The sequence below is a fragment of the Geotrypetes seraphini genome, chromosome 6 (genome assembly GCF_902459505.1).
Source record: "Geotrypetes seraphini chromosome 6, aGeoSer1.1, whole genome shotgun sequence".
NCBI classification, from domain to species: Eukaryota; Metazoa; Chordata; class Amphibia; order Gymnophiona; family Dermophiidae; genus Geotrypetes; species Geotrypetes seraphini.
Genome location: NC_047089.1, coordinates 154,669,143 through 154,692,765, shown reverse-complemented (window position 1 = coordinate 154,692,765; position 23,623 = coordinate 154,669,143). Strand labels below are relative to the sequence as shown.

The 23,623-nt window shown below is 44.1% G+C and overlaps 1 protein-coding gene across 4 annotated transcripts in view; it reads right to left on the bottom strand.

The window, feature by feature from the left end:
• LOC117362460 (E3 SUMO-protein ligase RanBP2-like) overlaps nucleotides 1-21,827 on the bottom strand; it is a 353,806-nt gene extending 331,979 nt beyond the window's left edge. For 2 of the 4 annotated variants that reach the window (XM_033948860.1, XM_033948862.1), the window contains exons 1-2: nucleotides 21,616-21,826; nucleotides 5,693-5,760 (exon numbers count right to left, since the gene is read on the bottom strand). In XM_033948860.1, the coding sequence (XP_033804751.1) occupies nucleotides 5,693-5,760; nucleotides 21,616-21,687 (140 nt within the window). In that variant the 5' untranslated portion in view covers nucleotides 21,688-21,826. Of the gene's footprint in view, nucleotides 1-5,692; nucleotides 5,761-21,615 lie in introns of all 4 variants that reach the window. The other 2 variants (XM_033948861.1, XM_033948863.1) reach the window with 2 other exon arrangements.
• Nucleotides 21,828-23,623: the final 1,796 nt, after the last annotated feature.

The following is a 23,623-nucleotide window of genomic DNA, read 5'->3' as shown; positions in this document are numbered from 1 at the left end:
CAAAATTATCCCTGGAAGGCAAGATTACCAGACAGAAACTGACTTATTTTTGGACATGCGATGAGGACAAATTGACTAGAAAAGGAGGTGCTACTTGGAATGGTCAGTGGTAAAAGGAAGCAAGGAAGACCAAAGGCCCATTGGCTGGATACCATCAAGAATGACACGGAAATGAACATCAAGCAATTGAAAAAAGCCATGGGAAACAGGGCAAGGATTGGCCTATAGAGCATACAAGGATCAGGCACAACTGAATGGATAGTAATAGTAGTAATCCATTTTTGAATTAGCTTTCAGAGGTCAAAACCTCATGCTTCAGGTCAGTACAGTTTATACTGCTGTTACGGTATCCAGTCCTGACCTGGTTAGTAAAAAATATATTAAAATTAGTCTAATAAAAGAGATTATTTTATTTCCATTTTCTATTTATAAATATTTATCAATAATGTACAGTTACAATAAAGCAACAAAACACATCTTTCTACCTTTTGTCATTTCTGCTTTAATCATCCTCTTCCACTCTCTTCTTTCCATCCAGCGTCTGTTCTCTCTCTGTCTGCCCCTTCCATCCACTGCATCCCCATCCCTCCTCTTGTGGCCCTGCCTCTTCTGTCCAGATTTTCCCACAGTTCCCTTTCTCCTCCTACACCTCTCATCCAAGGGTAAACATCTCTCTCTTTTTCCTCTCCATTTGTGGATTTAGCATCTTTCCCACTCTCATCATATCTCTAATTTCCCTCTGCTCTTCCAGCTCCCCTGTCCCAGCATCTCTTTTTTCCTCCCACTGTGACATCAAACTCTCCCACTCTTCCTCCACTGTTCTTTTCTCTTGTCTCCAAGGCCATCTCCTTTCCTGCCTGGCCCGTAATAAGGTACCTACCCACCCCAACTCCCCACTCCCGAGATTTGATAACTCTTCCCCTAATTCCTTTCCACCACCCTCTCCCTCCCTCGCTTGCACTCCTTGTCACCTCCCCCCCAAACAAACACACTGTCAGGAGTGCAGTCTTCACAACTACCTGCTATTGTTGGGAGTTAAGCTTTCCTCTCTGCCGGGTCCTGTCTACTTCCTGTTTCCATGAATGGCAGGACCCGACAAAAAGGAAGGCCCAATCCTTGCAAGAGCAGCATGTTGTGAAGGCTGCTGCTGTGGAGAAGGTCCCAGACCATGACGATGCTGCCTTTCAGAGCACCCCCTTGTGGGCATGCACTTAAATCAGCGAGTCTGATTTTTCCCAAGAATACATTTAAATGCTTCAGCAATGTGAATCAGTAAATCAATTTGAATAAGGCTGCTCTAATGTGCATCTGTCCAAGCAGTGGTCTCTTTTATAATGTACTCAAAAATATCATGGGAATCTCATACATACTGCTGCAAATCAAAATAATGGAGAAATTGTGTCTTACCGGATCTCTTTTCTTTATGTCAATGACACTGTCCCATGATTGGGTTGTTATCCCTTCTTACCAGCAGGAGGAGATGGAGAAAAACTGAATTCTATCAGTGTCATCACAGTTATAGGCTGAGGTGTTTCCTGGAACAATTCAGTGTACATCTGCCCAAGCAGTAGGTGATCCCTTTTTTACTTACCCATGCCCCATCGACCACTGCAGCTTCAAAAATAATCAAGCGAGTAAGCTTTAGAGTGGCAATTGTACAGGACTCGCTAGGTTACAGATATGAACTGTGGCAGGAAAGTCCATTTGACAATTTTAGATTCTGTCAAAAAAGAGGCTGGAAACTTTGAGATGGAGGGAGAAGGTGTTTGTTCTTGGTCCCAGTCCTTTTTGGGTCACAAACTTTTAGAACTCTGCTCACTAGTGTACATAGAACCCCCCCCCCCCTCTTTTAGTGGCTGGGTGGTTATGGGACTCTGCATGCAGATAACGGTTGATGTGGTTGAGTTTTCTGTATACCGTGTGTCCTAGGCTTCCATCTGATCATTTTCCAATCATTACATCCAAAAAGGGAAGGTACCCATTGGTCTTGGTCTTCAAGGTGAATTTTATGTTAGAGTGTATTAGAAATTCACAGAGGGAAACAAGATTTTATGTATGTGACTTGGAAACCACATAGTTGTATGCGGTAAGTAAATTTTTAAATAAATAAATGGGACCAGTCTACAAAGTGTTGTCTACATAGCAGATCCACAGTTTAGGCAGGAGCTTAGCACTCTCCAGTAGGGTGGATTTGAGAAACTCCATGAATATGTTGGCTACTACCGGGAAGAGGGAGGAGACCATCACTGTGCCTTTTATTTGGGCATAGTATTGTTCCCAGTACTGAAAAGAAAGTTAACATAAAAACATGATGGCAGATAAAGGCCAAATGGCCCATCCAGTCTGCCCATCCGCAGTAACCATTCTCTCTTCTTCTCTCTAAGAGATCCAAAGTGATTATCCCAGGCTTTCTTAAAATCAAACACAGTCTCTGTCTCTATCTCTACCATCTCTACTGGGAGACTGTTCCATGCATCTACCACTCTTTCTGTAAAATAAGTATTTCCTTAGATTACTCCAGAGCCTATCACCTCTTAACTTCATCCTATGCCCTCTCATTGCAGTTTCTTTCACATGAAAGAGACTCGACTCATGCGCATTTAAATTACATAGTTCTCTATCATATCTCCCCTCTCTCATCTTTCCTCCAAAGTAAACAGATTGAGATCTTTAAGTCTGTGCCCATACCCCTTATGAAGAAGGCCACAAGCCATTTTAGTAGCCTTCCTCTGGACCAACTACATCCTTTTATATCATTAGTATATACTGCTTTCCACACAATGCCCCCTTTTCCCATCTGTGTAGAGCAGTGGTCTCAAACTCAAACCCTTTGCAGGGCCACATTTTGGATTTGTAGGTACTTGGAGGGCCTCAGAAAAAAATAGTTAATGTCTTATTAAAGAAATGACAATTTTGAATGAGGTAAAACTCTTCATAGTTTATAAATCTTTCCTTTTGGCTAAGTCTTAATAATAATATTGTAATTTATAGCTAGAGACAAATGATCAAGAAACTGTTTTATTTTACTTTTGTGATTATGATAAACATACCGAGGGCCTCAAAATAGTACCTGGCGGGCTGCATGTGGCCCCCGGGCTGCGAGTTTGAGACCGCTGGTGTAGAGGTATTCAATGATTTACTTACCAGAGGGCTTATACTTACCTGGGGGGCTAGGATCACCCTGCTCCATCCCTTCTTCGATAGATTAACCAAAGATACTTCTTCCCTTTCTTTGATAGATGCACACCATCAGCAGCTCTTGGAAAATCATCCCATGGTCCAGGTAGCTAAAACCTCTCGACAACACCATCCACATAGCCACGCATTCATCTCCAGGATGCAAGCTTCTCTGCCCTGGCCTTTACCCTCAACAGGGAGGATGGATGAGAATACCATCTGTCTGCTTCACCTTCTCTACCAGAGCCACATACATTCGCAGGGGTACCTCAAGACGGCCATCCAACGCAAATCTGGCATAAATTCAATGTACCTTGGCCTGAGGGGTCTATCACAACTATTTTTTTAAATCAAAATCAAGGTGTTTTGAGGTAGCTAAAAGTTTTTAATTTCATATAGGGAAATCCAAGATGGTCACCAAGTCAACAATTATAGTATCAAAAACAGCCTGGGGGAGCTACACTTGGATCCAAAAACTAGTGATTTGGGGATTTTAGAGGTGGGAGACACTAGCTCTAACCCTAAAACACAAAGTCACCCCCCCCCCCCCAATTCTGACTTCAAAATCTGTCAGCTTGTTATTCACTGTGCCATGCTGTGTGCTGGGAGCCGTTTGTGAGGAAGCAGCAGACAGCTTCTGCCTCAAACAAGCCTAGAAGCCAGACTGCTCGTCCTTTTAGACTGCTTCTCAGGCCCCAATAATCTAGCCGGAGACTTCAACCCCCACTAGAACATCAAGCATGCAGATGGGAGTGGAAGCAGTCAGCCCTGATCCTGGAAAAACCTTAACTGATCTACTCAACCTGTGCTCAAGCTCATTGTGGACAGAACCTGGGGGGGGAGGGGAGCCCTGCTCCCAAGGGATCAGTCTCTGAGCCCCTGAAATTTTAGTGCAGACTGACCAAGTAGGTGCACTACAAAGAAGTCTGCCCTTTGGAAGCAGTTGTTCAACCTTAAAATCTGTGTTCTCCTGCAGCCAGAGTTGCCCCAAGTTTGGGATTCTTTGCAGCAACGAAAAAGCTTTGCAAATGGTAAGCAAAACATATACAAGCAGAAAAGACAGGTTCCTACGATCTCGATTATAGAGAGACAACCGAGGAATTGGAGGACAGCCCAGAGAAATGGGAGGCAAAGCAAAAAATGCTAAGGAGGCTCTCTACAAGAACTCTCACAGGAATAGATTGACTACCTGCAGGTTCAGGAATAATGTGTCTATAGAATTAGAAATAAAAACAGGAATGTATTTCCTTTTCTACTGAACACAATACAAAGACATCTGCTATACATGTATTTCCCAAAGCTAAACATATTTCAGTCAATAAATTCAAAATAAAATGCTTTTTTCATCTTTGTTGTCTGGAGATTTATTTTTCCTTCAAGCTGCTTGCAATTTCTCTTTTTGCTTTCCTGTCTTCTGCAAATTCTCCTTCAAGTGTCTGCTATTTGTCTTTTCTCCTTTTCTCCTGTCTTGTTCCATTCGTTCACTACAACCGCCTCCTACATATTAACCTTTTCATTTAGCTCTTTCCTCCCTTTTTTACCTCAAATTTAATTCTTTCATCTTTACTTTCCAGTTTACTAACAAATTTCCATCTTATTCTCTCACACGCTCTTCTGTTCCCTTCCATCTTCAGTCTGCTTCCTATTACTATATTTTTACTTACTGTAATCACTATCTTCTGCTCATTCATTTCCTTGTCAATACCCCCCACCCCGCCTCTCCAACATGGTGCCACCGTTTCCAGCTTCTCCCTCCTTTCACCCTTCCTGCCTAGCATCTGCTCCCTCTTTCACCCCTTCCCTCCCTCTTCCCATCCTGCCCCGTTTTTTTTCTCTATCCCTCCTACCATGGTCCAGCATGTCTCCTTCTCTCTTCTGTCCCTCCCTCCCATTGTCCCTCCCATCCTCACTCCCTTCTGCCCTTGGATCCAACATCTCCCTCTTTCTCCCTTCTCCCTCCTATACAGCATTTCTTCCTCTCTCTCCTCCACCCCCATGTCCAACCTATCTCCTTCTCTCTCAATGCCAACCATTTCTCTCTCACTCCTCTCTATTGCTGCACAGGGAGTGGAAAGATAGATAGATACTGGATCCAGGGCACACTTCTCCAACTCCTTCTACTGCCACATCCAACATTTCTCCCTCTCATCCCTTCCCCTGCCCTATGCAGGATCTTTAACCCCTCCCCACCAGCCCCATATTCAACATTTCTCCTTCTATCGTCCCTCTTCAGTCCCATGCCGCATCTCCCCCTCCCTTTCCTCCACCTCGCATACCTTCCCATCCCCATACAGAATCTGTTCCACTGTTCCCTCTCCACCACCACCACATCCAACATTTCTTCCTCTCATTTCTCTATCCTTCATGAATCTCTACTTTACTCCTCTCCACCACATCCAAAATTCTCTCTCCCTCCCTTTGCTCAACAATTCTCCTCCTTATTGGCCTTCCCATTAGTTGCCTTTTCATTCATGAACTCTCATGCACATATTTATTTACCGAGATGATATATTACCTTTTAGCCAGTTCATATTCTTTAGCTTCAAAGTACAGTTTAGCAAAAAAGAATCCCTTGATTGCTTTCTGCAGGGAGAAAAGAAATTGATGTTTACATTTAAATACACTTTATGAAAAAGCTATTGCCACGTAGTAACACCATAGTCTTCTCTATCCATCTCTGACTTAGAAACATTTAATCAAACTGTTCAATCAAAGCAAAATACATTCTCAAAGCATATAAACGCTTTGTTTTCAACCAGGTGCTTTTATGGTTGGGAAATTTGAAAATTAAAAAACTTTTGCATAAAAAAAAGCAGTTAACATAGCCGTGAATACCGAAAAACAGCGAATAACTTTTTTCATGTTATTCACGGTTTTTCGATAAAATAGACCTGAAAAAGATAATAAACCTTGAATAACTCGATCTGCAATTTGCTCCGTACAACGCCGGGAGCAGCAATTTCCAATGTGAAACACCGGGTTCAGTAATGAAAATTAGGGGGCGGAGTCAGCAGCCGAAAATCGTGAATCCGCAGATACGGAGGGAGAAGTGTAATGTTGAATAATACTTGATATTAACTTATTGCTGAACAAAAACAAGATCCGTTAAGTTGAAGATATATCTTTAAATTTGGTTTGTAACCTTTTTTATTGGAGTTGGTTGATCGCCCATCATATCTGTACACTGCTTTTTGTTTTCCAAGTAATTTTATACTGTTATAATCATCTATGGATATGTTTCATTTGGTTCCATTATGTAACCTATTTTAATAAAAAAGATTTAAACTAAGTTAGGTCTGCTTTAAGTTCAAAAGGGCTGAAAGGAAGTCGACATATCTTCCAATGTGTATGCTGACATCCATCTCCACATACACACCAGTTATGCCATATTTGAAAAGAGGCTAAGTAACCACAAATTAAAAGTATTAATACAGACAAAAAAATTAAACTTGAAACCCTAAAATACCTACACTTCTCCCTCCGTATTCACGGTTTCAGCATTTACGATTTCAATTATTCATGGTTTTTAGCTTGCTGGCTCCTCCCCCCAAATTACATCAGCTTGCATAGAGAAATCGCTGATTCCAAGCGTTTACAGAGAAAATCACTGATTTCCAGCACTTTCTTCAACGTGTTTTGCCTCTCCTTCAGGAACAGGCCAGGTCTCCCACCATGTTATTTGCGGTTTCACCTTATCCACAATGGTTTTTAATAAAAAACAGTGAATAACATATGAAAAAGTTATTAGAGGTTTTTCTGTATTTGCGGTTCTGTTAATCCCCTATCACAGCGAATACGGAGGGAGAAGTGTATTTCTTTGGTGTGGTATGCATATAGACAGAAATGCATTACTCTTGTATAATGAAAAAAGTAGCATAGTTACTCTGTAGCAGATGTTCTCCGAGTACAGAGGGACACAATACCATATGTGGGTGATGTCATCCAACAGAGCCCATTACATACATTACTCAGTTCTATAAAATAGATCACACAAATGGTCCATCTAGTCTACCCAACCTGATTCAACCTAAAAATTTGATGGGGCTTTTTTTTTTTCTTCTTCTTAGCTATTTCTGGGCAAGAATCTAAAGCTCTGTTCTTAGGTTCCAACTACTGAAGTCTCCGTCAAAGATCACTCCAGTCCATCTACACCCTCCCAGCCAATCCTCCCCCAAACGGCCATATACAGACACAAACCCTGCAAGTCTGCCCAGTACTAGCCTTAGTTCTTCAATATTTAATATTATTTTCTGATTCTAGATCCTTTGTGTTCATCCCAAGCTTTTTTGAACTCCGTCACCATTTTCTTCTCCACCACCTCTCTCAGGAGTACATTCCAGGAATCCACCATCCTTTCCGCAAAGCAGAATTTCCTTAAATTGCTCTTGAGTCTCCCACCTCTCAACTTCAAATTATGTCCTTTCCTTTCTCTGGAAAAGATTTTGTTCTACAATAATAACTTTCAAGTATTTGAAAGTCTGAATCATATCTCCCCTGTCCCTCCTTTCCTCTAAGGTATACATATGCAGGACTTCCAGTTTCTCCTCATACGTCTTTTGTCGCAAACCTCCTATCATTTTCATCGCCCTCCTCTGGACCGCTTCAAGCCTTTTTGTATCCTTTGCCAGATACAGCCTCCAAAACTGAACACAATACTCCAAGTGGGCCTCACCAACAACCTGAACAGGGGCATCAACACCTTCGTTCTTCTACTGGTTATGCCTCTCTTTATACAGCCCAGCATTCTTCTGGCAGCAGCCACCGCCTTGTTGCACTGTTTTTTTCACCTTTAGATCTTTGGACACTATCACCTCAAGGTCCCTCTCCCCATCCGTGCATATCAGCCTCTCCCCTCCCAGCAAATATGGCTCCTTCCGATTATTAATCCCCAAATGCATTACTCTGAATTTCTTTGCATTGAATTTTAGTTGCCTGATTTTAGACCATTCACTCACAAACATATTGAACAGGATTAGCCCCAGCACCGAACACTGGGGGACTCCACTACTCACCTTTCCTTCCTCCGAGTGACTTCCATTAACCACCACCCTCTGGCGTCTGTCCGTCAACCAGTTCCTAATCCAGTTCTCCACTTTGGGTCTTAACTTCAGCCCTTCAAGTTTGTTCAAGAGCCTTCTATGAGGAACCATGTCAAAGGCTTTGCTGAAATCTAAGTAAATTACACCAACATACGTCCTCGATCCAGTTCTCTGGTCACCCAATCAAAAAATTCAATCAGGTTCGTTTGGCACTATTTACCTTTAGTAAAGCCATGTTGCCTTGGATCCTGTAACTCATTAGATTCTAGGAAGTTCACTATCCTTTCTTTCAGCAACACTTCCATTATTTTTCCAACAACCGAAGTGAGGCTTACCGGCCTGTAGTTTCCCGCTTCATCCCAGTGACCACTTTTATGAATAGTGACCACATCCGCTCTTCTCCAGTCCCCAGGAACCACTCTTGTCTCCAGAGATTTGTTGAACAAATCTTTAATAGGACCCGCCAGAATTTCCCTGAGCTCCCTTAGTATCCTGGAATGGATCCCGTCCAGTCCCATCGCTTTGTCTACCTTCAGTGAACTGCACAGAATCTACTCCATTTTTCTAGTGTAACTTTGCTAGACAATCTCGGTCCTTCTCCAGGTTTTTTATCCGTGAACACTGGGCAGAAGTATTTGTTTAACACATTTGCTTTTTCTTCATCACTCTCCAAATATCTGTTCCTATCATCTTTTAGTTTAGCAATTCCATTTTTCATTTTCCTCCTTTCACTGATATAGCCCCCAAAAAATTTGTCTCCCTTTTTTACATTTTTAGCCATTTGCTCTTCCGCCTGCACTTTCACCAGGCGTATCTCCCTCTTGGCTTCTTTCAGTTTTACCCAGTAGTCCTTTCTGTACTCTTCTTCATTTTTTTTATATTTCAGGAACGCCAATTATTTTGCCTTTAGTTTAGAGAACCACGTCGTTTCCTTTTTCTCTTGTTTTTATTTATTTTCTTCACTTAAAGTTCTGTAGCCATTTTTATAGCTTCTTTCAGCTTAGACCACTGTTTTTCCACTTCTCTTATGTCCTCCCATCCTAACAGCTCTTTCTTCAGGTACTCTCCCATTTTATTTAAGTCCATACATTTGAAATCTAGGACTTTTAGTATCGTGCAGCTGCCCTTCACTTTAGCCGTTATATCAAACCAAACCGTTTGATGATCACTACTTCCCAGGTGAGATCCACTCACTTCTTGGCTGCCAGTGTGGCCCTGTATATTGGATTTTCCGACTTCTGGAATATCTCCGTCTGGAACCTTGATAGTTTGAGACAAACGTCTTGAGGCATATTGACAAAAATGTCAGGACCCCCGAAAGGAGCTCTGGTTCTGGCTTCTAGCTGCTTGAGGTTTGAAGTCCATTAAGGACTTGGAGCAATGATCTTGCATACTGGCCATAAGATCATCCAGGTCTTTGCCAAAAAGCCATCTGTCCCTTGAAGGGGAGCCTGCTAAACAAAGTCTTGGAGGTTGAATTGCCCGCACATTGTCTGATCCACAGCATGCATCAGGCAGGGATGGAATAAGAAGGGACTCTCACCATGATTCTAATTACATTATAAAGTGTGTGACCCACATAGTCCACCCCTGCCAGCACGAGCTGAGGTAATGGTTCAGCCTCTGTCATGTCCAGGGTTTGCAGCCTTGAATGGCAGGTGCGTGCTACAAAAGCAGCAGCAAATACCACCTTAACTCCTAGGGCCAGGGCCTTAAACTGCTGCCTGAGGGCCATATCAATTTTGCGATCCTGTGTATCCTTTAGCACAAACTTACTCCTCCTTCACTTAAAAAGGACATGTGTTTAGTCACCAGTGCCACCTAAGGCATAGCAAATGTTTGCTGGAAGTCTTGATCCATAGGATACAGCCTAATCATGGCTTTCACCCCTTTGAGAGAGCCTTCTGGGACGTCTCAGGGATTTAACCAGGAATTTCATGTCTGGGTGCCACAAAAAGGATATGAGCCGAAATCAAGCCCCACTCAAAAGAAAACACCAAGAAGAGAACACTGAAATGACTTGGCAGATCAATCTTGAGCTTATGATGAGACTCAGTAATAATGTCTGGTAGGGCTGAAGACTTGAATAACCACCGTATGGAGGGATCCTCTCCTGGGTCTGCGGCAGAACTCCATCCAGATCCTTAATATAGGAGACCAAATATCCCATAAAGGGAGGCCTCACTTTGAGACAGTAAGAGGATGAAGACCAAACTTTTGTCCCAATCCCTGTGGACTGACAATCAGACTCAAGGAGAAGCTCCACTCTCATAGAAGAAGAACTCTGAGGATTCTTAAAGGTGTGCTGAGAGTTGTTCTTCAGTAGATCTAAATTGAGTATTTTGGTCAGGTGCATATGCCTGCCAAAGCAGATTAATGAACTTTAGGTAAAGGCCTTAGTAGGCAACTCTCCTTCCCTTTTAGAAGGGAGGAGACTCCTCTTTGGCTGTGGAGCCTCTGCGTCAGTTTGGTGTACTATGCCACTGTTCCAGGGCTCCTGGAAAAAATTTTACTCCCCTAATAGGCTCAAAAGCTGTGTACCTCAGAGACCATGTGGGAGCTAAACTTGAAGTTCTTGCCTCTCCACTTTGCTTGACATGGCAAATGGTACAAGAGTGCTCTTCCACCACCCATCCTTTGCAAACAAGGCATGATAAATGAATATTAGAGTCAGAGGACTCCATCTCTGGCACTTTGGAAGCAAAACAAGGTGTTTGGGAGAAGTTGGAGAACTTGGGGGAGGGGGGAGATTCAGGAAAATCCAAGGTGGCCACCACTGGTGAATTTTACTAAAAAAAACTGCTTAAATCACCTCAGAGCTGACCAAAAACCCTAAAAAAAAAAACAAAAAAAAAACCACACCAGGATTTTAGGGGAGGGGGACCAAGGACCTAGCTGTAGAAATGGTTAAAAAGCAGCTTTTGAAGACACACCCCTCCTCCTGACTTTTCCCACAGGCTGCCACAGCCTTACTCAGAGACCATTTGCTGGAAAAATAGTGCAGCTGCCTGCTTCAGCTCCTCGCAGGTGTACCTGTTCTAGGAGATGCCCTCTGCTTTCAGTCACTTAGCCATGTTGCTGGAATCTTTGGGTTGCCAGTTGGACCTCAAGAGAACAACCCTCAACCCCCTCAGACCTTTCATAAAATAGTGTGTGTGTGGTGTGGGGGGGGAGAGGCAAGACAAAACGCAGCAAATACCATGAATGCCATGAAGGAACGCTATTAGCGCCTACACAGCCTGCGCTTCTCAAAGTGCTCCGAGGATTCCTAGAGGAGTGTGCCAAAGGTCACTCTTCAGCAGATCTAAATCAAGTATTTTGGCCATGTGCAAACACATGCCAGAGCAGATTAATGAACTCTGGGGTAAAGACCTTTGTAGGCAGCCCCTGACTGAGGCCTCCTTTTACGAAACTACGATAGCAGTTTATAGCGTGGGGAGCTGTGCTGAATAGCCCGCGCTGCTCCCGATGGTCACTGAGCTCCTATGAGCGTCGGGACCTGCGTGGCTCCCTACACTACAAATTGCTATCAGAGTTTCATAAAAGAGGGGGTGTCAAAAGCGCAAGCAAACACCAGGGGAACGGATCCTAGGCTCCACTAATCTTCAGCAGGCTGGCTGAAACAGGTCTCTGAAGTGTACACCTGCCAGTTGCAGATTAAAAATCTGCTCCTCTCCACGAAGGCAGAGTAGATAGGCCCTTTTCAAAAGGGATCTCTGATTTCACTAAAACACCCACAACTAGAGCAAAAAAAATGCAAAACTATCACAAAATAAAAAATAAACCAAAAAGATCAGAAGACACATTTCATGTTTGCCTGCAGAAACTAAAGGAAGCAGCAAACTCCTGGGAGAAGAGGTTTCAAAAGCTGTGCAACATATTCTGTGCAATATTTTTGCTTACGAGAATGGACAGCATACCCTAAGATTCAGCATACCATTACCCTTTATAATAAAAGAATAGCATGTTCTGTGAATCAGGTGGTGAGGCAGAAGACCTTAGGATACCAGAAAATGAAACCCAAGACCAAGAAAATGTGACACCCTGTCTTAGGAATTATTCCTGGCAGAATTCTGCGTAAAAAAAAATCAAAATTCTGACAGTTTGACATTTAAACAATATTGTTGTTAATTATTCAGAATTTCAGTATTTTCATTAAATTATACTACATAACACAAAAAGCCTTCAATTTTTTCTCAGAGGTTTTTACCTCAGCCCTAAATGCTCCAACGCTGCTCCGACACTCATACCACGGCTCAGCAAAAAGTGTGTGTGTGTGTGTGGGGGGGGGGGAGTTATAAAATTGAACAGTGTAAAACCTCTCTATCTCTGGAGCTGGAAACAACTTTTATACAACTGAATGCCAGGCTATATTGTAAACCAAAAAAACCAGATACCTGTTATGGTCAGTATTCTACAAAACAGGACAAATATCAACCATTTGGGGGAATTTCCAACCAAAGATAGGAAGAAAAGCACAGTTACTTACCCTAACAATTGTTATCCAGGGACAGCAGGCAGATATTCTCAACATGTGGGTGACGTCATCCATGGAGCCCCGTAGTGGACAGGTTCGCAAGCAGACTTGCTTGTAGAACTTTCAAAGAGATTGCGAGTGCTGCAACGCGCATGCGTTAGTGCCTTCCCGCTGAACTTAGGTCATGCATCTACTGTGAGGTACCTCAGTTCAGATAGCTAGCTAAGAAGCCAACCCAGGGAGGTGGGTGGGTTGTGAGAATATCTACCTACTGTCCCCTGGATAACAACTATTACGGTAAGTAACTGTGCTTTATCCCAGCACAAGCAGGCAGCATATTCTCAACATGTGGGTGACCTCCAAGCTAATCAGAATGGGATGGTGGGAGAGATGGCAATTTAGGAGAATAAATGTTGTAAAACTGACTGGCCAAAATGGGCGTCCCAGACAATAATGAGAGGTGAATGTATGAACCGAGGACCAAGTGGCAGCCTTGCAGATTTCCTCAATAGGAGTTAATCTGAGGAAAGCTACAGACGCCGCCATAGCTCTAACTTTATGGCCCGTGACTCGACCCGGCAGAGGGAGACCAGAATGAGCATAGCAGAAAGAGATGCAAGCAGCCATCCAGTTGGAAATGGTTCACTTGGAAACAGGATGCCCCAACTTGTTTGATCGAAGGAGATGAAAAGTTGAGGAGCAGTTCTGTGAGGTTGAGTGCTTTGCAAGTAGAAAGCTAAAGCACGTTTACAGTCAAGTATGAAGCGCTATTGCTCCAGGATGAGAATGAGGCTTTGGAAAAAATACTAGAAGGAGATGAAATTCCAAAACCACTTTAGGTAAGAATTTTGGATGAGTACGAAGGACCACCTTGTCATGATGGAAAACTGTGAAAGGTGAGTCTGCCACTAGAGCTTGGAACTCACTGACTCATCTAGCAGAGGTGAGTGCAATGAGAAACACCACTTTCCAAGTGAGATACTGAAGATGAGCTGACTCTATTGGTTCGAATGGACTGAGGCTTCATCAAGTGAGTAAGAACAAGATTGAGATCCCAAACCACCAGAGGCGGCTTGAGAGGTGAATTGACATTGAAAAGTCCTTTCATAAATCTAGAAACCAAAGGATGAGCAGAGAGGGGTTTCCCTGCAATAGGCTGATGAAAAGCAGCAAAGGCATTTAGGCGGACTCTAATAGATGTGAATTTGAGGCCAGAGTGAGACAAGTGCAGCAGATAATCCAAAACTGTAGACAATGAGGTAGATTGCAGTTCCTTGTGATGAATAGTACACAAAGTAGAAAATCTAGTCCATTTCTGGGTGTAACACTGCCTAGTGGGCAGCTTCCTGGAAGCCTCTAGAACAGTGGTTCCCAAACCTGTTCTGGGGGACCCTCAGCCAGTCAGGTTTTTCAGATATCCCTAATGAATATGCATGTGAGAGATTTGCATACCTGTCACTTCCATTATATGCAAATCTCTCTCATGCATATTCATTAGGGATATCTTGAAAACCTGACTGGCTGGGGGTCCCAGGACAGGTTTGGGAACCACTGCCCTAGAATGTCCTGAACAGATTGAGAGAACTGTAGAGTGGCAGTTAGGTTGAGAGGTACCAAGCTGTTAGGTGTAAAGGTTGGGATGAAGTAGAGACCCTTAATTCTGTGTAAGCAGACAGGGAAATACCGGTAGAAGTAGAGGCTCCCTGCTGCTGAGTTGAAGTAGAAGGGAGAACCAAGGTTGTTTGGGCCACCGAAGAGCTATCAGAATCATGGTGGCATGCTCCTTCTTGAGTTTGACAAAAGTCTTGAGAATCAGAGGGAATGGAGGGAACGCATAGAGAAACTGATTCGCCCATTCCAGAAGGAAAGCATCCACCTTGAGGCGGTGAGGAGAATATATCCTAGAGCAGAACTGAGGCAGCTTGTTGTGGGGAGACGCAAAGAGGTCTATCTGAGGAGTTCCCCATTGAGCAAAAATGTGATGTACAGCCGATGAATTGAATGTCCTTTCGTGAGGTTGTAGAAGACAACTCAATTTGTCCGCCAGACAGTTTTGCTGCCCTCTTAATGTGTTAAGAGAGTGGGTCGCAAGCTTGCTGCCACTGAGATGCCAGGGTCCACTGAGGAATTCTGAGGTGAAGTCTGGCAAAAGGAGTCACGTGAATTGTAGAGGCCATGTGACCGAGAAGAACCATCATTTGTCTTGCTAAGACTGATTTGAGGGAAGACACTCGCTGACAAAGGTGAATGAGAGCATCGTGACATGGTTGAGGCAGGAATGCTTTGAGGTGAACAGTATTCAGTATGGCTCCAATAAACTGTAGAGTTTGGGAGGGACGTAACTGGGACTTTGGAAAATTGATTTTGAATCCAAGACTTTGGATAAACACTATAGTCCGTTGGGTCGCTACAATAATCTCCTGTTGAGACGATGCTTTGATGAGCCAGTTGTCCAGATATGGAAAGACTTGAAGACCCTGCGTCTGCAGGGCTGCAGCCACCACCACCAGGTATTTTGTGAAGACCCTGGGAGATGAGGCGAGGCCGAAAGGAAGGACTCGGTACTGAAGATGAAGATTCCCCACCCGAAATCTAAGGAATCAGTGAGAGGCTGGATGGATTGAAATATGAGTGTAAGCTTCCTTGAGATCTAAGGAGCATAACAAATCCCCTTGATCCATCAGGAGGGTATAGTGTTGGAAGAGAGAGCATCCAAAACTTTTCTTTGACAAGAAATTTGTTGAGGGCTCTGAGGTCCAGGATAGGTCGCAAATCCCCCGTCTTCTTTGAGACTAGAAAATAATGTGAATAAAAGCCTGTGTCCCATTGGGTCAAGGGGACCTCCTCGACAGCTCAAAGGCGAAGAAGAGCCTGAGCCTCCTGAAGAAGATGGGAAGTTGCGACATGCTGGAAGGAAACTCTCTTGGAGGGAGATCTGGTGGAACTTGAAGAAATTGAAGTGAGTAACCCTCCCAGATGATTGTGAGAACCCAGAGATCTGAGGTAATCTGCTCCCACTGTTGGTAAAAGTGATGGAGCCGACCTTCTATGGGAAGGAGAGAAGTCTGATGGATGCAGGTGGACATTATGCTCAGACTTATTGTCAAAAAGACTGTGCTGGCTTAGTTGCAGCAGGAGTCTGGGTTTTTTGTTGACGCTGCTGCTGTGATTGTTTCCTAAGCAGAGGTCTAGAGAAAGCTGGAGTAGAATTCTGTGGATATCGACATGGAGGCGGCCTATATGGCTTGGAAGCTGGAGTTTTAGCCTTAGGTTGAATCAAAGAAGCAAAGGACTGACCGCTCATGCTCTGAGAAACGCTTAGTGGCAGCCTCAATGGAGTCGTCAAAAAGCTCATTACCTTGGCACGGTAAATTGGCTAGACGATCTTACAAGTTAGGGTCCATGTCCACATTGTGTAGCCAAGCCAGACATCGCATTGCCACAGCAAAAGCAGTGACCCGAGATGACATTTCAAAGGTAACATAAGTGGCTTGAAGCATGAAGAGACGTATTTGGGAGAGGGTCTGTTGAAGTTGTTGAAACGCAGGCAACCGGTGTTCAGCCAGATCAGGAAAGAAGTAGGGCATGGTCTTAATGCAGTACTTCAGATAGGATGTGAACATGAAGTTGTAATTCAAGATCCCGTTTACCATCATGGAATTCTGATATAGACGGCATCCAAATTTATCCATCGTGTGTCCCTCTCTGCCTGGAGGAACAGCAGCATAAATCTTGGTGGGATTAGATTTTTTTAAGAGATGATTCCACCACTAAGGATTGGTGAGACAATTGCGGTTTCTCAAACCCCTTACAAGGAATCGTACGGTAACAAGATTCCATTTTAGAAGGAATAGCCGGGATTGAATAAGGAGTCTCGAGAAAGGTTTGAGAAAAGGATTCCTGAGAAAAGTTTGTTTCAAAACAGGATTCATAGGCAGTCTCAAAATATCCTTTGGCAGATGGGGCAATTCAATTTCAGCCAAATATTCAGGAGTATATTTAGACTCAGATTAAAAATCAATCTGAAGAGCCTTACTCATATCAAAAATGAATCTTGAAAAAGATGTGAATTTTGAAGCCAAAGATTCCTCAGGAGGAGAAGTGGAGTGAGACCTAGGCATCACTGAATATGGAGAAGCCTCCCTGGAGTATTGAGAAGGAATGTCTGTATCCAATGTAAGAGTCACAGAAGCTCCACTGTGTGATATAGGCGGAGTCAGAGAGTGCTTATGTTTAAGAAGCCTCGATGGAAAAGTCCCAGGAGTATGAGGAACTGAGAGCTTCGATTCGTGCCTCATAGAGACAGACAAAGGAGGACCTCTTGGAGATGGCCTCGAGAGAGCAGTCTGGGACCTGGATGTGCCTTGAGGTGGAGAAGTATGAGGCGTTGAAAGCTTCGGAGTTCGAGACCTATGCCTGGGCTTGGAAGGGGTCTTGATGGGCCTCGACAAATGAGGCATAGGAGACTCTGTATTCTTCCGAGAAGACTCTTTAGTCTTCTTTGAAGCGAGGTGCCTCGAGGACAAGGAGTGCTTCGAGTGAGGCCTCGAACAAGGCTTCTCCCCTTTGTCTCGAATATACTGAGCAGCTGGACTCGGACCTGGAAGGACGAGGCGAGGAGTCACTGGAGGACAATGGTCGAGATCGATGAAGTTTTGCTCGTGGTGCCTCAACAGAATGCTCAGGCTGGCTCACAGAGAGCAGGGTTGAGGCAGGGGCAAACTTGGCCAAAACAGTGGTAAGCTGCGTGGTCAGTATGGCTTGCAGCATGTCCTCGAAGACAGGCACCGAGACCAATGACTCTGGTCTGGAAGGTGCAGCAGTGTGCTCCATAGAGGGCAACCTCGAAGATGAGTATTCCCTATGTTTGGAGGCACGCTTAGGAGGAGGTCTCGTAAAGGTCAGCAAGACTGCACTCGTTGCCTGGATTGCCTGAGACTCAGTGGAAGGCTTCTTAGGTAGCGTACCTGCGAAAGGAAGAGGAGACTTGCCTGAGGACGAGACCTTTAGAGAGGTACAGCAGACGAGGCCTTAAAAGACGAGGGCGACTTGCTCGAGGTCGAGGACTTGGAAGACGAGGCTGCTACGGGGGTCGAGGCATAGGCCTTTCCTGCAAGCTACTCCATAGGACCAAAGAGCTCCAGGATCTTGGCACGACGCCTCCGGAGAGCTTGTTTCTGAAGGGTAGCACAGCGCGGGCAGGACTCGGGACAATGTTCAGGCCCCAAGCATTTGATACACCAACGATGGGGGTTGGTGAGAGAAAATACCCGATTACACTGGCTACACTTCTTAAACCTGGTAAGAGGCCGGGACATAGTAAAAAAATACGGCCGAAAATAAACGAGGACCGGTGGCAGGGCATGAGCCCAAGCCCCGCCGGAAGAAAAAATAAGTTTTTTTTGTTTTTTTTTAAAGAGACGCGCTGCACAGTGACTAAAAGAAAGAAACAAATAAAGAACAAAGTAAGCCGGGGTGCGAGAAGGCAACTCAATAATCGGCAGAGCTGAGAAACAGGTGCTTCTTGGCTCTGCGGAAAACTGAGAACTGAGGTACCTCACAGGAGACGCATGACCTATGTTCAGTGGGAAGGCACTTGCGCGTTGCAGCACTCGCTAACTCTTTGAAAGTTCTACAAGCAAGTCTGCTTGCAAGGCTGTCCACTACGGGGCTCCGTGGATGACATCATCCACATGTTGAGAATATGCTGCCTGCTTGTCCTGAGATAATGCACTTTGGACAACTTTTTGAAACCTCTTAGAGTGTCAGGTTCAACTGGTCAGTAGCAGGAGGCCAAGAACCTTTCAAACATAAAATGTTCAAGCTGTCAAAGAACTGGTCCCATGGAAACCATTTACTGCCCCCAAGATTAAAAATATTTTGAGGTGCTATTCAGTATACAATTAGGTTTCTCAATGCCAAAAATGATTGCTATTTGACCAGTTTTGTAGAAGTTATGCTGGCCATAGCAAGTGTCTGAATTTTGGTTCACAGTATAGAATTTCCATCCTGTGTACCGGCTCTGCAGGCTTCCCTCTACTGAGGTCCAGCCTGAAGAAAGAAGAAGCAATATCATTGAGGGTGGGACTGCAGTAGAGGGAGGACTGCAGAGTTGTGCTGGCTACCCAAAGATGTTGCCGACTATGAATTTGGGCCACAGAGAAGAAGTGCCAATCCAATCAGGCTGCAGAGAGAAGTGCCAAAATTCTGTGCAGAACACTGATAATTCTGTGTCCCAGGGAAATTCTGTGCAAATTCTGCAATTTGCAGTTGCACAGTACTTCACTAAGATTAAGGTGAATTCCTGTCACAGAAGATGCAAAACTAATCCATTTGTAGACTTGCCCCCACAAGTTCCTTACCACTGGTTATTGTCCAGGACAATACCTCTTGGAGATGAAGTTGCTTGAACCCATGCTAACTGCATATGACAGGCTATACTTCTTATTGTGCACCAAACCTCAGTAGCCTGTACACTTCTCCCTCCATATCCGCGGTTTCTGTATCTGCGGATTTGCTTTTCGTGATTTTTCGGCTGCTGACTCCGCCCCCTAATTTGCATCACTGAACCCAGTGTTTCACATTGGAAATCACTGCTCCCGGTGGTTCCTGAAGGAAATTGCTGCTCCCAGCGTTGTACAGAGCAAATTGCAGGTCGGTTTATTCAGTTTATTATTTTTTTCAGGTCTATTTTACCAAAAAAACCGCGAACATGCAAAAAGTTATTTGCAGTTTTTCAGTATTCACGGCTATGTTCTGCACGCATCCCCTGCGAATACGGAGGGAGAAGTGTACATTAATGACAGTTTTGACACCAAGATAAACCTCCAATCCCCTGCCCCAGAAAGGCCTCCTATGCCCTAATCCTGACCTACTAGCAATACTCCCCCATCAAAATATTCTTGGTAGTCTAGGGCAGTGGTTCCCAACCCTGTCCAGTTGGGTTTTTGGGATAACCCTAATGAATATGCACAAGAGAGATTTGCATATAATGGAGGTGACAGGCATGCAAATCTGCTCCATGCATATTCATTAGGGCTATCCTGAAAACCTGACTGGCTGGTGGTCCTCCAGGATAGGGTTGGGAATCCCTGGTCTAGAACTCCCACCCCCACAAAATACCCAGTTAATCTAATAGATCTCTACAGCATCCCCCCTAAAATCCGAGAATATAGTGGCTTCTCTACCCTTCCCTTTCCCACTGGGCCCCTTCAGTCCCCTCCCCCACCCCACATAAAAGGGTAGAAATGACACCTACTCAATCCTGTCTCCATGCCGCCATTTTACAAAGTGACAGTACCTGGGATACATCATGCACACCATATAGGGGTCAAGCACCACCATTTTGGAAAATGTCCACAGGGAGGCAGAAGCAAGTGGTCATCATTTCCGACTCCTCTTCAAAGCACAAAGATAGATTTGCATCTCAAGGAGGCAGTGCATGCAAATCCATCTCATACATATTCATTGTGAATATCCTGAAAATCTGACCTGGCTCCGCATATCATACATATACATTGTGGATTTCCTGAAAACCTGACCTGGCTCCGGCTCTCAAGGATGGAACTGCCTACCTCTGCACTAGACTACTAGGGATATTTTTTTGTGTGTCAGTCCAGGTGGATGGGAAGTTTAAGGGATTTTTGGTCTCCCTTTCAGTTAGCACATGAGCTCATACACTGACAGGAGACAATTTTTGCTCTTCTGCAGCAAATAGCTGGTTTCTACCACCATGGTGTGTGCTGTGTTTTGTTTGTTTGTTTGTGACAGTGTACACTGTTTTAATACAGAAGCAATTTGCTTGACAAATTATGGAGCAAAACCTGTGTGCTAGGTTTAGCTTACAAATCTAAAACACAGCTTTTCTACACTGGCCCCTAAGTACACGGAGAGACGTGTTTTATAAAATACGTGCATCTCAACCCTGCCTCTGCTCAACCCAAACAAGGAAAAGGGGATGGGGTATGGCACTTGATATTCTGCCTTTCTACAGCAAAAATCAAAGAGGTTTACATATTATACACAGGTTCTTGTTTTGTACCTGGGGCCCAGAGTTGCAAGGCGCTGCTACAGTGAAAATTGAACCCAGGTTACTAGGCTACTCTTCTCCAAAATGTAGCAGCATCTAAGATGCACTTAAGTACAGCACAGGGAATACAGTAACCAATTTTATAACAGCTATTTTCAACAAGAGGCTTTACATGCTAAAATACCTTTAAAAAAATGACTGTACCTACAACCCGTTGCTACTAAAATACTATACAAGCCATACAGCGTCTGTGTGCAAATTAAGATTATTATATAGTAATTTAGGAGATATTTTTTACATGGGGGGAAAAAAACAATCATTTCCAAAGCGTCTTATTTTGATATGAAAATTTGACTGACTACACATACACCAATTAAAACTCAATAGCAGTTAGCTGGTTTTGAACACAGATATGGCCTAATAATACCAATGGCCAAGTTAGTAAGCAGCCTCAGCTCCCACTGCTCATTAGTCCTGAGCAAGACCAAGGAGAAGCGCTTTAACTTTTGTCTCCTAGGCTCCGAACCCGACTACAGTGGTGCATGCTGTTCCCTCTATGTGGTTCGGGGCTCGCGCCAACTTTATGGCATTCTGAGACCATGAAAACACAGCGGCCTCTCTTCAGACCCGGGGCTCGCGCCGTTTTCGCCTTCTCCTCCTACCAGGGCTCTGAGCTCACCAGCGCGCGACGGGCTCTATATTTGAATGTTGCGCAGATACCGGCCGCTAAGCCACCGGCGTTGTCACAATCCCAGATCCCATGTCACCAGCACCGGCTTCTCCCAAGTCATCCCCCCCTTCCTACTCTCGGAACTCGCGTCTCACACGACAATGGGGCCTGGCTTTGGCCTGGTCCTGGTCGAGAACCTCGAGCTGGAGTAGATAGGTTTTACCTCTCGTGGGGACGATGAGGAGCTCTGCAGCGAAGCGATATAACGCTCCACCTCGGCCTTGCTGCGCCTCATGGTACAAACTATAGCTTTCTCCGCGTCTCTGTCTGTTGCTCAGTGCTGCTGGTGGTTTCGATTCCCTTCGGTGTTTCAGCCCTGCTCAGTGACGTAAAAGCGTTTATGAATTACGATAGGACAAAAATAGATGTGTGACGAAAGTCATAAGGCGTTGAATAGGGTCTTGCGTCACTACCCTGCGACTTGGATGTCTAGGGTGGAGTTTTGTTCATTGGTTGCTTAACCAGGGATTTTGTTGAAGAGAAAATAGAACACAGAATGTGTGAAATAAATGAAACCGATGGTGAGGATGCCATGTATTTTCAATCTTTGTTTAAGCAGCTTATTTTATTATTCGATATTCCATATTTTGCAAATAGCTGTTTCCCAAACACTTTCGGCGATACGCGTGCAGTTGAAAATTTCTGTGACGTGTTTCTTGTTGAACAGTTTTAATTAAATGATAATAAACTAGTTTGCCATTGTATAGAAACGTTTGGATAATCTGTTTTGTAATTTTCGTAATGTATACTATCATCAACAATTTAGTAACGTTAGCTTATTTTAAGCTTCGAAAGTAGTATTAAGAATATGTAAATAACCTTCTGAGGTTTTGCCCTTAAGATCGTATAGCATCATGCTAAAACTTAATGGATTTTATACTTCTTCATCAGATCAATTGTATCCATTAAGATTTAGCTTATGCTATTCGATCTTGCGGGCAAAATCTCAGAAGGTCATTTATCTATTCTGTACTTACAACTTTAGAGGTTTATGGTTTATATATCTATCTATCTATCTATATATATATATCTATATATATAAAATCGGAGGTATGTATGTATGTGTGTGTGTATGTGCCGCGATCACGCAAAAAAGGCTTGACCGATTTGAACGAAACTTGGTATGCAGATCCCTTACTACCTGGGGTGATATGTTCTGGGGGTCTCGCGGCCCACCTGCACACGTGGGCGAAGCTACAAACATAAATTCAGATTTCACCCATTCATGTCAATGGAAAAAATGTAAAAAGCTGCCATTCTCACTGTAATTCAAAAACGGCTTGACCAATTTGAACGAAACTTGGTATGCAGATCCCTCACTACCTGGGGTGATATGTTCTGGGGGTCCCGCGGCCCACCTGCACACGTGGGCGGAGCTACAAACAGAAATTCAGATTTCACCCATTCATGTCAATGGAAAAAATGTAAAAAGCTGCCATTCTCACAGTTATTCAAAAACGGCTTGACCGATTTGAACGAAACTTGGTATGCAGATCCCTCACTACCTGGGGTGATATGTTCTGGGGGTCTCGCGGCCCACCTGCACACGTGGGCGAAGCTACAAACAGAAATTCAGATTTCACCCATTCATGTCAATGGAAAAAATGTAAAAAGCTGCCATTCTCACTGTAATTCAAAAACGGCTTGACCAATTTGAACGAAACTTGGTATGCAGATCCCTCACTACCTGGGGTGATATGTTCTGGGGGTCCCGCGGCCCACCTGCACACGTGGGCGGAGCTACAAACAGAAATTCAGATTTTACCCATTCATGTCAATGGAAAAAATGTAAAAAGCTGCCATTCTCACAGTTATTCAAAAACGGCTTGACCGATTTGAACGAAACTTGGTATGCAGATCCCTCACTACCTGGGGTGATATGTTCTGGGGGTCTCGCGGCCCACCTGCACACATGGGCGGAGCTACAAACAGAAATTCAGATTTCACCCATTCATGTCAATGGAAAAAATGTAAAAAGCTGCCATTATCACTGTAATTCAAAAACGGCTTGACCGATTTGAACGAAACTTGGTATGCAGATCCCTCACTACCTGGGGTGATATGTTCTGGGGGTCCCGCGGCCCACCTGCACACGTGGGCGGTGCTACAAACAGAAATTCAGATTTCACCCATTCATATCAATGGAAAATATGTAAAAAGCTGCCATTCTC